The 20,123-nt window shown below is 40.3% G+C and overlaps 1 protein-coding gene across 1 annotated transcript; it reads left to right on the forward strand.

The window, feature by feature from the left end:
* The first annotated feature begins 13,145 nt into the window (after positions 1-13,145).
* Positions 13,146-18,501, forward strand: DLX5 (distal-less homeobox 5). Its single transcript, XM_075587292.1, has 3 exons — positions 13,146-13,729; positions 15,795-15,979; positions 17,808-18,501. Exons 1-3 carry the CDS (start codon positions 13,330-13,332, stop codon positions 18,135-18,137), a joined length of 915 nt encoding a protein of 304 aa, XP_075443407.1. The 5' UTR covers positions 13,146-13,329; the 3' UTR covers positions 18,138-18,501.
* The last annotated feature ends 1,622 nt before the right edge of the window (positions 18,502-20,123 follow it).

Consider the following 20,123-nt stretch of genomic DNA (forward strand, 5'->3'; position numbering starts at 1 on the left):
GCGCTCTAGCAGCAGACCCGGAAGTTCCGGGTTGCGCTACACTGCTAGAGCGCGTCCCCATGCTGGAGGAGGGAGGAGGTTAGGTGAGAGCGCGCACAGACAGTGCTGGAGTGCGCTCCTACTGGAACGCATCCTTTCCCTACCAGAGAAGGGGGTGTAAAGAAGGGGGGGTTGAAAGGGGTCCATCGCGGGCCGCATGGGGTGCCCTGGCTGGCCGCATGCGGCCCGCAGGCCGTATGTTGTGCAGCCCTGACCTAACAGATAAGGAAAAGAAACCCCCACAAAATATAAGGGCGCTCAAGAGTATGTGAAAAGTATCAAAGCAAATGTATTCATACACAACTCAATGCAAAAGGTTAAAAACATTTAAAGAGAAAAAATCATCGACAGAAGCAGCACCCACAATAAGGTACAATATATCCCACTAAATCTAATATATAAGTGGAGTGAAGGCGGAGACCATAAAAGAGAAATTCTGAAGGAGATGATCAGATCAGCCAGAGCCAGCAACCAGTGGCAGGCTCTGCAATGCATGAGGCTGTTAAGCACCCTGTCAGCAACTATCCAAGTGGTAAAATGGGCCAGATAGCATATTAGAACGATTCAACAGAAAGTCTTACTCGAATGGCACAGACAAGTAGCTAGCTTAGCCCAATTAATCTCCTTACCGCAAAACGTAACTGAATCACTATAATAGTGGGAAAGTGACAACAACCTGGTCTGGTTCATGCTTACGACTGACACAAGTGGCACAGGCTGGTGTGCCCAACTCGAGACCGAAATAGGTCATCTGCCCTGGGCTATCGGAAGTCACAAAATGCCAGCAAACATTTTAGAGTTAAGAATGGTAATGGTGGCGATCAGGCCCTTCTACAAGGATGTAACGTGAATGTATGGTCACAACTGTACGACAGTGACCTATATAAGGGAACAAGGAGGAACAAGAAGTCCTGTACTCCTACAGGAGAAACTTTCAATTCTTACCAGGGCAGAACATCATTTAAAAGACCTTACAGCGATTCATATCACAGGAAAAAGGGAATCTAATGGTAGACTTCCTCAGCCGGAAGATCTTAGACCCAGGAGAGTAGTCTCTAGCCAGCACAAACTTCTACCAATTAGTAAGAAGATGCGGAGACCAGAGATAGATCTCATGACAACCACAGGTAACTAGAAAGTTTCCATTCAAGAATGTGTCACCCAGATGCTACCAAGTTTGATGCCCTCTCATTTCCATGGGTATTCCGTCTTGCATACATATTCCCACCAATTCCTCTGATACCAAAGATTCTCAGAGGGATCAGACGGGACAAGGCAGAACGGGTTACAATATTTCCGAATTGGAAATGCAAGTGCCTGGTTCCCACAAATAATCCATGTGTTGGCGGACAAACCATGGCAACTGCCAGTGTTTTAGGGCCTCCTATTCCAGGATCCAGTCAAACATCCCAGTTCAAAGGCTTGGACAATGACAGCATAGAGTTTAAGCGCAAACTGATCAAGACCCAAAGGGCTATCACACAAGGTTGTACAAACCTTGATGGTGTTAAGGAAGAAATACCTCTACAGTATACTATAGGGATTTGGCAGTGTTTCCATCTATAGTGTGTATGCCAAAGTATGAGCCACCTACTCTCACGATTCTAGAGTTTCTGCAAGAAGGTCTTGAGCTGGGACTCAGCACTAGCCTGCTTAAGGTACAAGTGTAAAGCATTATCGGCATTGCTAGGGAAGTTATTGGCCATGATACATCTGATAAATAGTTTATTTCAGACTCTCAAGAGATCAAACCACAATATAGGGATCCAGTGCCTGCGTGGAATTTACCTTTAGTATTATGCCCTCTTTTGAGCCCTTTCTCAAGCTTCAGACCCGGATCTAATGTTGAAAACAGTTTTGTTGATAGCGGTGGCATCTGCACGCAGGATTGGTGAAATATAAGCTTTGTCAATGAAGAAAACCATTTTTAATGTCCATCAAGATAAGATCGTCTTGATGTTGGTTCAGCTTTTCTACCTAAAGTAGTTTCTAAATTCCATCTCAATCAAGACATAATTCTATCTTCATTTTCCAAAGCCTGGAAATGACAAAGATTATTCACACCGTAGATGTAGTGAGTTGCTTAAAAGTCAGCCTTTCCAGAACAGAGGGATTTAGGAAGTCAGACAGGCTGTTCATACTTCCAAAGGGACTAAAGAAGAGGGCAAGCAGCCTCAAGGTCTACAATAAGTCACTAGATGTAACGGCAATCAGAAAGGACTATAGTATCAATAGGACTCCAGCTCCAGAGCTGGAGAAGGCCCATTCTATGAGAGACGTGACCATGTCCCGGGCAGCAAGGGTGAAGATTCCCCCACCGATTAATACAGGGCAGCAGAATGGACTTCAACTAATACATTTATTAAATTATATTCTTGTGATGTACAGGCTGAGCAGACATATGCTTTGGCAGGAAGGTTCTTCAGTCAATTGTCACCACTTAAATACAATTTTTTATTTAAATGACAAGGTGTGTGGTGATTTATTCTAGGACCCACCCTTTATTTCAATACTGCTTTGGGAAGCCTCATTGGGGACAACCAGGAAAATAGAAAATTGATACCAAACTTACCGTAATTTTATTTCTGGAAAAGTCTATCTATGGCAGTACTCAAAACTTCCCTCGTGAAACTTATTATGTCGAAGATGATATTAATGTTTCTAGTTATATATTTCAGCTTTTGTAATGAGACTACCTGGGGAGGAAAGAAGGGGCTATTTATGGTCATCCCATAGGTAAATATTTCTGCCCTATCTCAGCTGGAGGGTGGAACTTAACCGTTTGGAGAGCACTATCATGGATGGACTCCCCAGGAAAATAAAATTACGGCAAGTTGGGTATCAATTTTCTATTATCTGGTTCAGAGCAAAGCAGGTGGAGAATAAGATTGCAGATGTATTGTCTCATTTTCAGTTCGTAGAGTTCAGGTACCTGGTTCCAGGAGCAGAGATGGTGGGGGACGTGATCTGTTTATGCAAGGGCATGGGGAGAGTGGTTGAGTTTTGTTGCAATGGGAGTTAGAGCGAAGCTAGTTGGGACCCAAGGTGGTGAGTGTTCGAGAGATCAGTTGGTGAGGTTTATTTTGGGAATGCAGGATAGGGGCATTATATGCTAATAGATAATGGCAAAAGGTAGGTTTGTGCACCTGTGTGAGACATGTGAATGTGCTCATAAGTGGTATTTTTATTTGCTGTAAACTGTGTCGTGGAGGTTTTTTCATCACTTTTTACACACCGTACGTTTCTTTGAGGTTAATACAGAGGGAGGTAGTGCAAGTGTTGGAAGATTTTGGGGATCCCTTGTTATTCTGGTCTGAAATAGTTCTGCGAGTTGTGTGGAATGGAACTAGAAGTGGTAGTGTGATTGAAAGATCTCAAAGAAAAATTAACAAGGCTACGCCTGAGTTTGTAGTTGAATTAGGGGGTGTGGCGTTGAGGCACTTGGATTTAGAGGGAAAAAACATGGGTGTCTACAGAGAGAATGGGGTGCATACATCGGATATCAGAAACAATATCTTTAACTTGAATTTGTAATCATCTCTTGAAAAGGCTTTTTGTTTGGTGGCGGCTGCAAGGGCAGTTAAAGGGGGTTAAATGCCCTTGCTGTTGGCAGTAATATGTTAGGCTGCGGACCCGCTGCGGCTGGCGGCGCACGCGGTCGCGGGCCACCAGACTCTTTCCTCCAGTCTGGAGGTCCCCGCTGGCTCCTTCCTACGGGGCTGACTGCGTGCTGTGATGTGTCAGTCGGCCGATGCTGCAAGCTTCTGGTGAACAGAAGCGCTGACGCGTCACGTGGTGCAGCAGTCAGCCAATGAGGAGGGAGGAAGGGGAGGAGGAAAGGAGCTATGGAGCTGCGGGAGGGAGGCGGCTAGGAGGGAAGTCTGTGAGGCGGCCGTGTCACTGATTTTTAGCCTCATAGACTTCAGGGAAGTTTCCCTGTTACAAATCAGCACTTCTTCTATTAAAATGTAATTTTTGTGCCCAGAACCCTCAAATCGCACAGATTTTGGTCCTTGGAGGTTGTCATCTGCACTGGAAAATTATTTACGCAGGTACGGAGCTGCGGGAGGGAGGCGGCTAGGAGGGAAGTCTGGAACTCAGTGCATGGCTTCCCTTCCCCCCCCCCCCTCCCAGATGTCTCTGTTTGCCGGGAGCTGCAGAGACCAGTGTGGGGGTGGCGGGGAGCTGCGGGGAGCTGCAGAGACCGGTGTGGGGGGGTGGGGAGCTGCAGAGACATTGCCGCCCCCCCGACCCATTTTGGCCATGCCCCCTGTCATGGCCGCGCCCCCCCTGACCCATTTTGCCATGCCCCCCCCTCGCAAAAATGCTCCTTATAGACCGCAAATAGCTTCAAGTGCCTCTACACGCGCCGCCTGTCTGCAGTGGTCTGAGGCAGTGGGGCCTTAGCCTTAGAGCTGTTGGACACCCTATTAAAGTTGGTTCCTTGTGGGGTGGTGCCTCCAAATAGTTGGTTTTGGGGAAGGTGGTATCAAGCTTGACTTGGGTACCCGGTATGGAGTGAACCTCCAGTTATAGTGCATCTGAGCAGCTGTTGGCATATAGAGGAACAGGTGAGGGGTGGGGGGTATCCCCCCAGACTTTGCTTTGATAAGTGGAGCAACTTAGATGGGTACTCTTAGTTTTAGTTACATTTTGTATTTATATATAAAGCTGAAACCAATTTCCTCCAAGTCATTGTACGTGTATTATTTGTGTTGCTTGTGTGTGACTAGAAACCCCACCCCCGAAATTGAGGCATGAGTAAGTCATGAAAAAGTAGACGGATTTAGGGAAAATAACTCTGGTTGTTCATATTAGAAGAACTGTCAAGCTGCTAAAAGGATTTTGTTTGAGATAGGGTTGTTTTGAAGGGTGAAAAAAGGAAAAAGAATGAGGAATCCCACTGCCAAACCTTTCAGAGAAAGTGTAACCTGAACTTCCAATGTAGAATGTGCCTTTTATTTTCAGCTTGCAAAGAAGTAGAGTCATATTATATAATCCTGTTTATCTCTTGCAAGAGGCCCAATTTCATGAAGGATGTGTGGAGTAGACACAAAAGAAGAGTAAAACCCTGTATTGTATTGAACCCTAAGTTTGAACTGCTTTCATTTGTTCTGTATTAAGTTTGTCATCGGGGTGTGAAAGACATTTGCACAGATGTAAGCATTCGGATAGGAAGAGGATTAGAGTTAAACATGCTCCGAGGACTTATAATAGCATTTGTAAGCATATAAAGATTATTAGTAAATACTGAAAACTAATATCTTTTCAACTCTCCAATATATTTATTTCATTCATATACGGATCAATGTACTACATAGTTTATTTTAACATACATGCTTTTTTTTAACACAGTACTCATTCTTTTTTTTATCTGTCCATATTCTGTTTATAATAAATATGTCTTACTACTGTTACCAGAAGTTAGAGTCGTCTACAGTCCTCTTAGTATTTCCTCTAAGAGTCCTCTTAGTATTTCCAAATGTGCAACAATGCTAGATGGCAATATAGCAATGTGCAAACAAACAGAACTCAATGTTTACTATTACATATAAAATACATAACAAAATGTGATGTATTTCAAATGCTATATATATATATATATAGCTCACAGAAACATGTTCAATGCGAAGATCAGCACACCTTTTTCTAATGTAGTATGAGAATGCATGAACAGATTGCCAGCTATATTTTACCAGTAATAATAATATATCAAATAACTAAACCCCTCTATTGTATGAACATCTTTATTTATATAGTGCCCACAGTGTACTCAGCGCTTTTCAAAAGAGACAATACAGTACAGGGAATTACAATGCAATAACTGCATCAAACAAAATCAGACAATAGGAAAGGAAATCCCTGCCCCGGCGAGCGTACTATCTCAGTGCAATTACATGGATTTTCACATTCACATACTGGCCTAAAGTAGTGGTACTGTGATGAAAATAAATCCCTTTTTATATTAAATGATTGTGGAAGTGTGTGTGTGTGTGTGTGTGTGTGTGTGTGTGTGTGTGTGTGTGTGTGTGTGTGTGTGTGTGTGTGTGTGTGTGTGTGTGTGTGTGTGTGTGTGTGTGTGTGTGTGTGTGTGTGTGTGGTGAGAGAGACAGAGAGTGAGAGACTCTTCTTTGTTAAAGCAGCAATATAAGCGTGACATTTTCCGTTTTTATTTTGTTTACATAGGATTGAATCAGGGGGTCACCGGTGCTGAACACCATTAATTTCAACTCCAGAGACCCCCTGCTTTCAGAGATATTTAGCTTCGTAGGAGGTGCCAGTAGCCACTCCGGCACGCTAGCTGGGGTTCATGTTATTGGCAGTGTTTCAAAGACGGTGGGCCAATAGGAAGCCGTGATGTCATCCAGTGCGACTTCCTATTCGCCCACGTGACACAGGAGCTTTAAACGTTGCCGAAATGCCGGCACCCCCTTCGGAGGTCTGTATCTCAGGAAGCAGGGGGTCCTTAGAGCTGAAATGAATGTGTTTCAGCTCCGGAGATCCGCTGCTTCAACCCTATGTAATAAAAAATAAAACATGCATTTTAAAAAATAACCCACATGGATTATTCCTTCATAGTCCCAAGTGCTATACACCTGGGATATATGCTAAATTGAGTAATTTAAATATATGTTGAATATCCACATTTGTTTATATCTCTGGTATGTTCCTTTGATAGGCATTACGTGAGCCATGTTATTTGAAGCTAACGCAAAGCAGTACTAGTTTAGGCGTGTAATATAGTCCTCACGCATGCGCTACCGTGCGTGCGTCAATTATAATTGCAGGGTATGAGTCTGCAGTTGCTGTACTTCATACGCGTGCGCACGTGGCCGTGAGTGGTGGTGCGACAGACCAGGGAAAATACAATAAAATTGTATTTTCGCGCTGCTGCCTCGCCGCGAACAAATCACAGCGCGGCCTAACACTGTGACATCAGAGTCACGCCCCCTTACCGCGTGCATCACCGCTTGCCCACTAGCGACTAAACGCACATGCCACGTGCACGCACAACACCGGGGGCGGCGCCCGCACGCACAGCAGCGAGGACTATATTACACGCCTTAACCTGACGTGCTAAACTCATGGAAAATAACATCCTTTACTAATTCAGTAACCCGACGTTATTCTCCCGGATTTAATGAAGCTTTCTGCATCTGGGTCAGTGGGAGCCATGCATAAAAGGACACAATGGACCTTTTTGGAGTAAAATTGAAGCCTAAAGAGGCATTTAAAACATGCATCGCTCAGCGTCAATGTATCAAGAAAGATCATTTTCACATTTGGTGCCTGGCAAGCATCAGCTTGATATTTGAGGGAGAGTTTATAGGACGAGTTACCACATGCACATATTATATAATAAGGTATTATTAAAATTCTGGATCCTTCATATTTTTCTATTGTAAGTACGTTCAAATTCTCCTCCATGGCTGACTTGGCATAAACTCCTCTCACTAATGATCAACATCAAATGTGATACGCTTTACTATATACTGTAGTGCATTACAACTGGTGCAGACGCAAACAAACAAACCTTGTTTGGAGGATTCTTATACCTAAATGCAGTTTTAAGGAGCTTTACACATTATCTACTAACTGGTCCAATTTTGCCCTGAGCTCAATGTTGTCCTGAATTATGTGTCTTTGTATCAAAGTGGTTTGCCTATCTTTAGCACTCCCTAGGTTGCTTACAATTTAGGGAGGTGGTACAGATTGAAATGGGAGGAGTTAGAGAAGAGTTACAGGGTACAAAGACTGTATTATTATGTCATGCATTCATTTTTGCATATGGGAATGTTACATTTAACCTGTAGTAAAACTTAGCACAATGGGGCAGACTCTATATGGGCAAAAAGCAGTGGAAAACAGCGCGATCAGCCGCTTGGCATATAGAATAAGCCCTGTGCTTATAGTGGCGGTGATGCGACGTTGCCCGAAAACAAATGTATTGCCGCCGTCGCGTGCGCTTATAGTAAGCGTGACGCGATGGAGCGACGGCAGTGACGTGAAATTTGGAAACCGGTCAAATTTGATTTTTCAGAGGCTGACGCCACATGTGACAGCCTCTGAACCAATCAATGACCTGGTCGCCCGCAATGTCGCCGCAAAGTGAATTACAACTTTCGCTAGCGGCGACAGGTGACGTCACCCTTTATCGTCGCGTGCACTATAAGCGCGGCCTGCTTGAAATGTACAAAACTGCATGATCACGTTTATTACATGTGACGCTGCCACACGGCAGATGATGAAAAACAAAGTTTTATTGAGAATGTAGGCACACTGCAGGAGCTTGAGCATAACCTTTTGTATACACATATTGGAATGGTGGAATAGAGACTTTTTAGTACTATATATTTTGCTGCTCCATATAATGACAACATACTAGTTGCTAGTTTCTTACTATTCTCTTTTATTCATGATAAATGCACATTAATAGGAATATGTTAAAACTGGTTACTCCTAGAATAAACTATAACTTATTAGTGGCATGTTTAAATGTATTGTTTTGTTACTGCATGTGTGTAGTGTATCTAGTGTATCCGCATGGTATTTCATTAGTTTGTACAGACACTCAAAGCAAATAATAATAATAATAATACTTTGTGGGTATGTACTCATGTCTCAGACAGATCTCCCACCTTGTCTCTCCCCATTATCTCAGCATACAGAAACTTAAGAAATTTAGCAAACAACCCATTTTCTAATGCATGTGATAGTCTGTGCAAGTTATGAATATATTAGCTCAGTGCAGGGGTTCTCAACTCCAGTCCACAAGACCCCCCCCACCAGGTCAGGTTTTCAGGATATCCTTGCTTCAGCCCAGGTGGGTGTATATGTCAATCTTTGACTGAGCTACCTGAGCTGAAACAGGAATAACCTTAAAAACTGAATTGTTGGTCTTGAGGACGAGTTGAGAACCCCCCCACCCTGCCTTAGAGCAGCGGTGCGCAATCTGTGGGGCGCGACCCCCAGGGGGGGCGCGAGACTGCCGACGGGGGGCGCGGGGTTTACAGAGGCCCCGCGCGCTTCCCGAAGGCACTTAAATTAAGTGCCGGGGGAGCTGCAGGGCCTCTGTAAACCATACTTACCCGTGGCTCCGGCGGCTTCCTCCCGGCGTCGCCATGGCAACGCGGCGTCAAAATGACGCTGCGAGGTCATGTGACGTCACGTTGCTATGGCAACGTGACGTCATTACGCCGGAGCGCGGGTAAGTTGGGGTTGGGGGGGGCGCGGGAGCGAGGGGACAGCCGTCAGGGGGGCGCAGGGAAAAAAGTTTGCGCCCCCCTGCCTTAGAGCATAAGGCAATACAAAGGAGATTATAGATGGCACACCACAGTTTTAAAGAAAAAAAAATTCAAGGAGTTTACATTTGGTGCTCACCTTCCGTTGATCCTGGCGTCCCAAAGCTGGATCCAAAGTAATAGCAAGATAGGAGAAAGGAAGAGGCACACAAATTGTAGTGGAATCAAATGATTTCAAATGTATTGATGCATCAGAGCTAACAATAGTAACGTTTCAGGACATGCAGTCCCTTCCTCAGACCAAACACCTGGAGGTAGTAACGTTGTCCTGAAACGTTACCATTGTTAGCTCTGATGCATCAATACATTTGAAATCATTTGATTCCACTACAATTTGTGTGCCTCTTCCTTTCTCCTATCTTGTTAGAGCATAAGGCACAATATTGGCAAAAGTAGCTCAAGCAGATTTTTCCACTTTGCCTATGTTATTTATACACGTTTTCACAGTTTAATAAATCTATTCCCATGCCCTTTGTTTTATGTATTAATGGTAGGAGTCAAAACATAACGAGGAATAATCACGTGGGAGTCAAAACATAAGTAACTAACTATTCCATCATTATATCTTCAGTGGTTTTTAAAATGCAGGTTTTCATGATAATTTGGAACTTTTCATGTGTTCTGTTTACACATTGGTTTATAAAGGTATCGACTTGGGTCAATGTAATTATATTGTGTAATATTGTTATACGCTTCTCGCCCATAGCCCTGCTTTGTGGACTATGTTTTCACAATATTATTATTGTTATTTTTATTATTATCATCTGTATTAATAATAACTATTTCAGAAGGGGAAAAGAATAGAAAGGTTTAAGTAATAATAATCATAATATTTAATCATAATAACCATCATCAATTCAAAATAAACATTTGTACTTGTTTTTCTCTCAGAAACAATGAAGCTGGGGTTTTTTTTTTCTCACTAGGTGGCGCTCTAACAACAGAGATCAACCACCACCACGATTTGCTAGAACCTTGCATTTAATGCTAACATTTCTCGTATTCTTCATACGTGTCACTGTTGAGAAAGCAGTATATTTTAAACGAAATTACATTATTCTCCATCACAGTGCATATATTGAAATTGAAAGGGACTATCATATTTTGTGGAGATTTGACAATAACATGTCTTTCCTTCACTCACCCAGACTCCTGAAACTGTGCCTATTGATTCTGATTTGCAAATCTTGCTGGTTTCCAAAAAGGAAGCCCTAACCAGCCATAATCACCAACTGAAACTTGTTTTGATGAACAATGAACATATTGTAAAATAGAAAACAGACTGATTCCTTTTAAAATGCTTTTCACCGGATGTGTTAAAAAAAAAAACTCCACTGAGAAACAGAACAAAGTAACGAAAGAAAGTCGAGTTGAGGCTGGTAAAGCCCAGACAGGCTGATTTATATGTTCCAACCCATCAGTTTGGGTTTTATGTTGTACCAACCGAAAAATCTCAGTGTTTTATTTTTTTTTCACATTAAAATCATTAGCCCACATCTTCCAAGCCCCTTTGGGGCATTCCATTAAGTTGATTATTATTGACCCAAATATATGGAGCCCTGTCATACAGTATACATTCAAAGGCAGGCATTTAATAAAGTCTCCCTGCTGCAAAACCGGTACAAAAACCATCACAAGGGTTATCTAACATAAAGTCCATAATGACATGACATGCCTTTAGTGAAATGTTTTCCTAGGTAAATATGGTGCTAATTTTCCATCAGCTGAAGTCTTTTGTAAATAGCCTGCAGCATAGCAGTATCTTTGGGGGGAAGGAGGGAGGGGGGGGACTCCTTAGTAAGAGTGTATGAAGGGAGTTGGAGGAATCTTTAAATGATAAACCTTGACAAAACCAATGGAAACCCCCAAAACTGTGGGTATGAATGGAGGGGTAAAATGAAGGTATGCAAAGCCTAGAAATGTTGTCTTGAAAAAGTGTTATCTGAGCAGCCACTGCCAGCAGATCATTATTTCTACGAAAGGTACATCGGGTAATGTGCAGCAACATATGACTATTTTATTATGCTAGAGTTGTAGCCGATATACAGTTTAATATTTTCCATTGAACATTAATAGTACTTCATGCTGTCAATTGAAGAAACAGAAATTCATCAAGTGCCTTATTTTAAATACAGACATTTGAGTGTTTCCCAAAACATGAAAAGCTATATAATCTACATCTTATTAATAAATATAACCTATATGCCACATGAGGTTGCTAGGAAAGAAGACGAAAAATAGACAAAGACATTTAGTGCTGTATAGGGGGGGGGGGGGGGGAGAATGCACATGAGGTTCGTAGTAAGTACGAACCCATGTTACATGTCTGCTAATTGTGTAAGAGGTTTCATGCATACCTTATAAAGAAACATCTACATATTTATTTTTAAAAGAAATAACAAGCATGTGTCATTTTCTGTAGTTTGATACATATTTGTAATCATAAATGATAATACCTTTATAAGAAGAAAAATGTAAATGTATGTCAGGTGTTCTGCTTTACTTAAATGGCCCTAGATTTCTCCTCTCAGTAGTTTCTTTAATTATGTTTTTTTTTTCATGTAATTTTTCCCCCCCTTAAAATGACCTGAATTTGTTTTTGCAATATAATAAATGACAACTGCGTGTATCGTGTTGTTATTCGGATATTGTAGCCAATGAAAATGATGTGGGGAAAATCTGAGCCTTGTCTATGAGACTCAAGTTGCAGGATACGAAAAAACAGTATAAAGAACTGTCACTGTACGTTTTAGTTGCCTGAGGAATGATATTCATATGTATATATGTACAAGTGATTGGAAATTCTTTATGTTTTTCTGCTATTATAACAGAATGTGTCTTCTCAACATATTCATTAGCTATTACATGGATTCATTTTGGAAGAAAACAACTCATTCGTCCCTTTAACAACACTGCAAGAATTAGCCAGCCTGACCAGTTTATATGTTTATCTCAAAACAAAAGCAAAACGCTCTATAATTAGTAATTTCCGAACGATCAGATATTGTAAGTGGAACCAATGTAATACCAAGAGATGTGTGATATCCATGATCTGCCTGCTGTAGATAGAGTATCTTGTAAGTGATCATGCTTAATTGGATATATGCTGTCCTGTTACATTCTTGAAGATGCTCTTGTTACTTGGGGGGGGGGGGGTATCCGTTGTTTTATTCACACTTAAACACCAGTACAAGATGCATAAAACCAATCTCGCTATATTTCTTAATCATCATAGGATAGGCGAGAACAAAACCTTATCATGTTTACACTACTTTTTAGCATTCATTTGTGAGTGAAATAAACGAGTGCCACCATTATATGGAGTTTGTATGTCAACCGTTCCTTCAACTTTCCCTGGCAATAGCTACAGCAATACACATCCCTTTACATATGCAATTCTTTATTTTGATTTATATTGTCTTTCAATTGGTAGTAACCTTTACAAGTCTTAGCAATGTTTAGTGAATCTCTCCTGGTCAGGTTGAATAAGATTCTAAGTCGATGAGAAGCTGGTGGGACCTGGAACAGGAATCCAGCCCTGACACAGGGTGTACACTGTACAGTGATATTGCTTCTTGCCATTCACTTTGAAGAGACTGAATTGGGACCTTTTTTTCTTCTTCTTCTATTAGGTTGTTGTTGTAGTGCAGCTTTGTTGTGCTGAACTAGTTGAACGGGTTAGGGTGTTGCTGTTGCTTCTGATGCTCTAGCCAATGGCACCAGATCCACCCTGCTGTGCGTAAGAGAGTAATTATGGATTTAACCAAGCCTATAGTGGGCTCCAGCCAGCAGTCTTCTGCATACACAGCCACTCAGAGCCTGTCCTCCTCCTCCTTTCTTCCCTCCTCCTCCTCCTGCTGCTGCTGAAACGGACTTGATCACTAAGGAAGCCCTCTCAGACTCGCTCTCACTATTTTAGAGACAGTTCCAGCTCCAGCATGGCTGCCTAAAGCCAACTCCCCCCCGTCCCCCCCATCCCAACCAACACATGCAATCTGATCGCAGCCTCCAGACTATGACAGGAGTATACGAGCGACGGGTTCCCACTATCCGAGCAAGTGATTTCCAGGCTTCTTTCCAAGCGCCCAGCATCATGCATCACCCGTCTCAGGAGTCACCCACTCTACCTGAGTCTTCGGCTACAGACTCGGGCTATTACAGCCCCGGAGGAGCTGCAGGTCACCCTCACCACGGCTACTGCTCGCCCACCTCGGCGTCCTATGGAAAGGCGCTCAATGCTTACCAGTACCAGTATCATGGGATGAATGGATCTGCTGGAAACTACCCTGCCAAAGCCTATGCTGAATATAGCTACGGTAGCCCATACCACCCCCATCACCAGTACAGTGGGGCGTACAACAGGGTCCAGGCAGCTCCCAGCCAGCCAGGTGAGAGAGAAGAGGGGGACAAGGAGAGAGGTGATAAGGGGGAGAGAGAGAGTGGGGGGTCAAGGGGGAAGAGAGGGGAATAGATCATAAGGAATAAAATGAATACACGAGAGAGAATGAGAACAAGGCAGCTGAAGCATTAATGCTAAGGAAAGATGTGTGCAGGGGAATAAATACAGTGGGGTATAAGGGGAATGTAACTGTGGATAATGTTGCTGCTTTACTTGTATGTTGGAGCTGCGTTATATAGCCACACAGCGAGAAGGAATGAATCCCCCCTGTGTGTATCTGTCTGAGCTGGAAGCTATTACTAGCTGTGGCCACAACAGTCTCAGCCAGTCTCAGACCCTGTCTCTGTCTCTTCCTTGAAGGTTTTATCTTCCTTTCCATTTATAACTAAGGCGCCGCCAGTCAGCACCATAACAAACCGCAGAAATATTTCCAAAGAGCACAAACAAAGCAAAACAAAATCAAGCTTAGTGCATGTCCCCAGCAGCAGCAGCAGCAGCAGCAGCAGCAGCACAGAGAGATCAGTGCGAGCTGCCCCCGCGGGCTCCTCCATACACAAATATGTGCCACGGGATTACTCACACACAGAGCAGGGAGCCTGTGCAGCTGGCTTTGCAGGGACACTTTAGAGGTTGTGCAATATTTGTGAGACTTGTTGCTGGATTGTGATGGGAAGTAGAACAGCAAAGGTGACACTGACACCATCAATTATTTATAGACCTTAAGGAAAATGTACTTGTATGATATCATGTACATCTGCCTATATATAATATATACGTGTGTGTGTGTGTGTGTGTGTGTGTGTGTGTGTGTGTGTGTGTGTGTGTGGTTATTTAACTTTATTGTTTGAACAATCTGTTGTTAATTGAAAATGAATGCATTATTTTTCTTTAAAAGGCGCCAATCCTTTTCCATGTCGAGAGCAGGTTTACATTTCAGAATTTGTATTGCTCTCTTCTGGTTCGGTTTATTGAATATATACGGTGTAAAATGAGTGATAGTGAAACATATCTTTCAGAACTGTACAGTACCCTTTCGTGATCGATATCATTTGAACTCAAGGCTCAGGCAAAGTGTATGCGGATTCTGAGTGATTTCTATGTTGCCTGGAATACAATTTTTTTTTTTTAAATCTATAGTTTTTCTAATGGATTTGTGACCTCTATTTTTTTCTGATTATATTTTCGTGTTGTAACGACTCTGCTGGGGAGGGCACCGCATTTCCAGACATTGCAGAAGAAAAGTTTGCTCCAGTTTTAGATGTGAACCGCTGTCTCTGTCTCATCTGACCAAAGCAACCGCTTAGTGTCCAAATTACAGAGCAGCCTTTCTGAGCGGCTTTGAACTTTTTGTTTTTCCTCTGTCCCTCTCAGGATCCTGTCTCTGGCTGAGTCTGGGGTTTCCCTTGGACCATTTTCTATACACATTAAACATCGTCTGGTGCCTTGTGTGCCCGCTTTCCTCTGTGCCAACTTTGAGGAGACTGGTGGCGACCACATTTTTCATTTCTATCCCTCCTGGGCGAAAATGAAATAATCACCACTGCCTACTGTCTCGGATTATAATCACTACAATCATGTGGAACATACATAATGATACTCAGCCTACCTATTATAACAAATATTACAAGATACCGCAACAATCCAAACTATAAATACTATCTATGTACTATTATCGATCTAACTAGATTTTATTTATACCTATATATATATATATATATATATATATATATATATATATATATATATATATATATATATATATATATATATATATATATATATATATATATATATATATATATATATATATATACAGTAATACTACTCCTACTACAGTAAAGTGTGTGTGTGTATATATATATATATATATATATATATATATATATATATATATATATTAATAGATATTGTGTGTGTGTATATATATATATATATATATATATATATATATATATATAAAAAAATATATATATATATATATATTAATAGATATTGATAGATCTACAAAGGGAAATTTAAAGGGAATTTACAAGTGCTATATTTTTGTTGTTTAGAAAAAGAAGTATCTGAACCTGAAGTGAGAATGGTTAATGGAAAACCAAAGAAAATTCGCAAACCAAGAACCATCTATTCCAGTTTCCAACTAGCAGCGTTACAGAGAAGATTTCAGAAGACTCAGTACCTGGCCCTCCCAGAGAGAGCTGAACTGGCTGCTTCCCTGGGACTGACACAGACACAGGTAACGCACCATGAATAGGAATAGCTAAGACAAGTCCTGTTGTACTTTCTTAGTACAGTAGTTGTAAAGCTCAAAAAGGACCAATCACTCACTGTCTCCAAGGTCATTTAGTGATTGAAATGAGCATGTATATTGCTAGGGCAAACTTAATTTCATGGCGGAATTTTGGGTGCTTCCAAAATGTATACTTGTTTCTATTGTATTGTATTGTATGTATTGTATTGTATGTATTGTATTGTATTGCATGTCTTTATTTATATAGCGCCATTAATGTACATAGCGCTTTACAATAGTAATACACGTGACAATCATATAAATAACAAATACAGATAACGGGTCATGCGAATAAGTGCTTCAGACATAAACGTAACATTTAGGAAGAGGAGTCACTGCTCCCAGGAGCTTACAATCTAATCGTTTATTTAGTTTACATGATATATCAAAAATATCCCCTCATTATTATGTATTATGGGGTTATTGTTATTTTATTATTTTACTAATTTCTAATAGATCATTGCCATTCCAATAAACAAAAGCAATATGATTTTTTACTTTTAAATATCTGATTTAAGTGACAAAACTAAACAAATGCAAAAGAAACCCGACATCCAGATGCTGTAATAACATATTTCCTTTAAGAAACTGAATAATAAACACAATTTGCATTATTGATACTTTTTTCATTTATGTATATAAAATAATTAAGATGAACCGGAATAGCAATCTAAGGTTGTGGGTAATGGTTTTGTGATCTGGAGATATTCGGAGTCTCTCTGATTCAGAGCCACTATACACCCATTCAATAGCTTTCTTTCTATATATCTTACACATTTACATCCATTTACACAGTAGTGTTGGGACACTTTTAAGAATTTAAATGCATACGCATTCGGACACAGGACATGCAAGGTTATACCCGACCAAGCACGAGAAAAGCAGTAATCAAGTTTTATGGGTTTAATCTTGATTCCGTAATTTAATTTCAGAGGAAAAGTATTAAGTAAAAAAGGTAGTGTTTTGTAAATTGGTAACAATACTTATATCTATCTATTTGAAAATGACAACAGTGGCAGTGATGTAGATGTGTCTCTCTGTGCATCTGTTGTATCTTTTGCTAGTTATACTTAATTGTGCCAATATGATCATTCTACTTATTTTTATTCTTGAAAAGCACACGATGGAAAGGGGGTCTGAAGGGGTTCTGCCTTGTGTCCAGGACTTCCCCAGTACAACAGTTAAACTCCTCACAATCGGCAAATGCTGTGCTATACATGTGTAAAATATTAGCAATCTATTCATAATCAGAAGTAAAGCAGGGCATGGATTTGTGCTAGAGCTAATGTAAGGCAGGAGTCTGAGACAGAATAATACAATCACAGAAGAATGTATCTTCTTTTTATGTCATGTATTTAATATTTGCCCTAGAAGCACGAAGTACTGTTCAGTTGTCTGGCTTTTTCTTTTTGCTAAAGGGTTTCATGTGTGGCAAATTTAAATAAAAACATGAGCATGATTGATGTGCTCTGTATTGTAAAAGGGATGCAAGGGTCATGTTTAAAAAATGTTCTCACAACAAAGTGCATACAGTACATTTTCCCTACAGCACAAGGAAATTGATCTCGAAAATCTAGTTTCACGATTCCTATACAAAAGAATCACTTCACATTCATTTGGACAAGATTACCAATTTTGAACCAAAATGTTCCATTGTTTCTTTCCATGTGATGACGGGTAAAATATATCTGTTGTTTTGTGATGGCATAGCTTGCTTATTTTTCTTTCTTTGCACCCATCATTTAACAATCTCCCCGATTATTATCCCGTTTAGGTCAAAATCTGGTTTCAAAACAAAAGATCCAAGATCAAGAAAATCATGAAGAATGGAGAGTTGCCTCCAGAGCACAGCCCAAGCTCCAGTGACCCAATGGCCTGCAATTCTCCTCAGTCTCCTGTGGTTTGGGAACCCCAGGGTTCCTCCAGGTCTCTCAATCACCACCCTCATGTCCACTCCCACGGTCAGACCTCCAACTCCCCTGCACCCAGCTACATGGAGAACACCAGTGCCTGGTATTCTACAGCGAATTCCCTCAATTCCCACCTGCAGAACCATGGCTCTCTACAACACCCTTTAGCTTTGGCATCAGGGACACTCTACTAAAACACTTGTTATTTGTTATTTTTTGTTTTTGTTTTTTTGGACTATCGTGTTTCATTGTTAAGGAGTATACAAAAGAATGCATAAGGTGGATTTTTTTTTTTTTTTTTTAAAGCAAAGTATATTGTGTAAAGCTTGTTGCATGTAACTTATTGCATTTCAAAAGGAGACCTTTTTTTTCTTTTTTTTTTTTACAGATTGACTTTTGTGCAACTGTGGACACTGTATCAATGGTGCCTTGAATCTATGACCTCATTTTTTTTCCAGAGACTTTTTTTCAATGTTTATTTTAATCATGTAAATAAATGTAGATAGTGGAATTAAACTGTATATTCTGGATAAATAAAATTATTTCGACCATGAGAAACGATTATTCATTGGTCAACCAAGAAAGCAAATGAATAAATGTACATATGCATTTGATTTAATATTCGTCCCTCTAGCTTAAAAAAATATATCTTATCTTCATTGCATTTTTTACATAGATTTCTGGTTCTTATAATGTCAAGACATTGAAATTTGTCAATATATGAAGAAACGTGCTTCTTAAACATTTCACCCCTTTGGTAGTGAAAGGGTAACATCTAAACACATTGATATACGATTCTGTAAGACTGCTATTCAATGTATAAGGTTTACGTTCCGTTCCGCATTACACCGGTTTGGGTCATTAATAAGATTTTAACTGCAGCCAATAGTCTCCTATACAATAAAAAGTAGGTCATGTTTTTAAGATCACATTGGAGGGAAAAGATTTCAATGTTGCACTTCAATGTTGAAATGTTGATTTCAATGTTGAATACTGTGAGCTACATATATCAGTATGGGGAATTAAAGATATTATCAAACGATATATTCCCACATGTAACCATCACTGTAATGAATTTAAGGAGGGTAAGATCACAAATACGTTCACCACTTGTTTCTTCAGAGGCAGCACCAATCCTCAAATATAATATATTTTACAACATATTCTTCCATTACACACTTCACATATTTCGCTTTTTTTTTTTAAATCCCTAACACTCTTGTCTCTATTATAATTTAATAGCATCTGCTAAAATCGATTTCTATTTTAGTTTATTTATTATTGTATGACACCTTTTTAGGAAAAATGTAGCACTGGATGTTTTTTCTGGATTTAAAGAATGTTTTTTTATCTCACTCATTCTTGTTTTTTTTTTGTTTTTTCCAAACCTGTAAAAACAACTCACATACAAACTTTCATAATAAAATTCATATATCCTGATTCCAAGGCCTAACAGACACAAAAGGGTCACGAAAAAATCGGGCTATGACCAAACAAAACAAAATGCAACTTACAGTAAGTGATTCAGCATCAATGAATAGGCGCAATATATTGTACAGCACACACAGTGACATGCTGTCAGTTAAGGATTTCAGTAAAAGCTGTATCTGGGGCTGTAGACAAGACCTGAAAAGGCACGCTTTATAACCCCAGGCACAGTTACCTGTCTCTGCTTTTTTCATCTTCTTTTTGTCTCCTGTCCCCTCCCCTTTCAGTCTGTCTCTTTGTTATTGCCTGCCAGTTTCTCTTCCCTACGAGATAAAATTCAAGACTTAAAGAAGTTTTGTTGCCTTAGCTTTGGCTAAACCTTTCAACGATAATTTTTTCTTTGAATTTAAATTGTAAAAGGCTGTGTGTGTGTGTGTGTGTGTGTGTGTGTGTGTGTGTGTGTGTGTGTGTGTGTGTGTGTGTGTGTGTGTGTGTGTGTGTGTGTGTGTGTGTGTGTGTGTGTGTGTGTGTATGTATGTGTATGTATGTATGTATGTATGTATGTATGTATGTATGTATGTATGTATGTATATATATATATATGTATATATATATATATATATATATATATATATATATATAAAAAAAACGAATAGACGATACCGTTCTGTGACTATATTGTATTTAAGTCGATCATAATTAAAAATATATATATAGTTTTTTTTAATTATGATTTACTTTAATACATTCTC

This window comes from Ascaphus truei, chromosome 2 (genome assembly GCF_040206685.1).
Source record: "Ascaphus truei isolate aAscTru1 chromosome 2, aAscTru1.hap1, whole genome shotgun sequence".
In the NCBI taxonomy this organism is placed as follows: domain Eukaryota; kingdom Metazoa; phylum Chordata; class Amphibia; order Anura; family Ascaphidae; genus Ascaphus; species Ascaphus truei.

Coding starts and splice junctions, on each gene's coding strand:
- DLX5 (XM_075587292.1), top strand. CDS start 13,330: ATGCAATCTGATCGCAGCCTCCAGACTATGACAGGAGTATACGAGCGA. Junction 13,730..15,794: donor GGCAGCTCCCAGCCAGCCAG/GTGAGAGAGAAG, acceptor TTTGTTGTTTAG/AAAAAGAAGTATCTGAACCT. Junction 15,980..17,807: donor TGGGACTGACACAGACACAG/GTAACGCACCAT, acceptor TATCCCGTTTAG/GTCAAAATCTGGTTTCAAAA.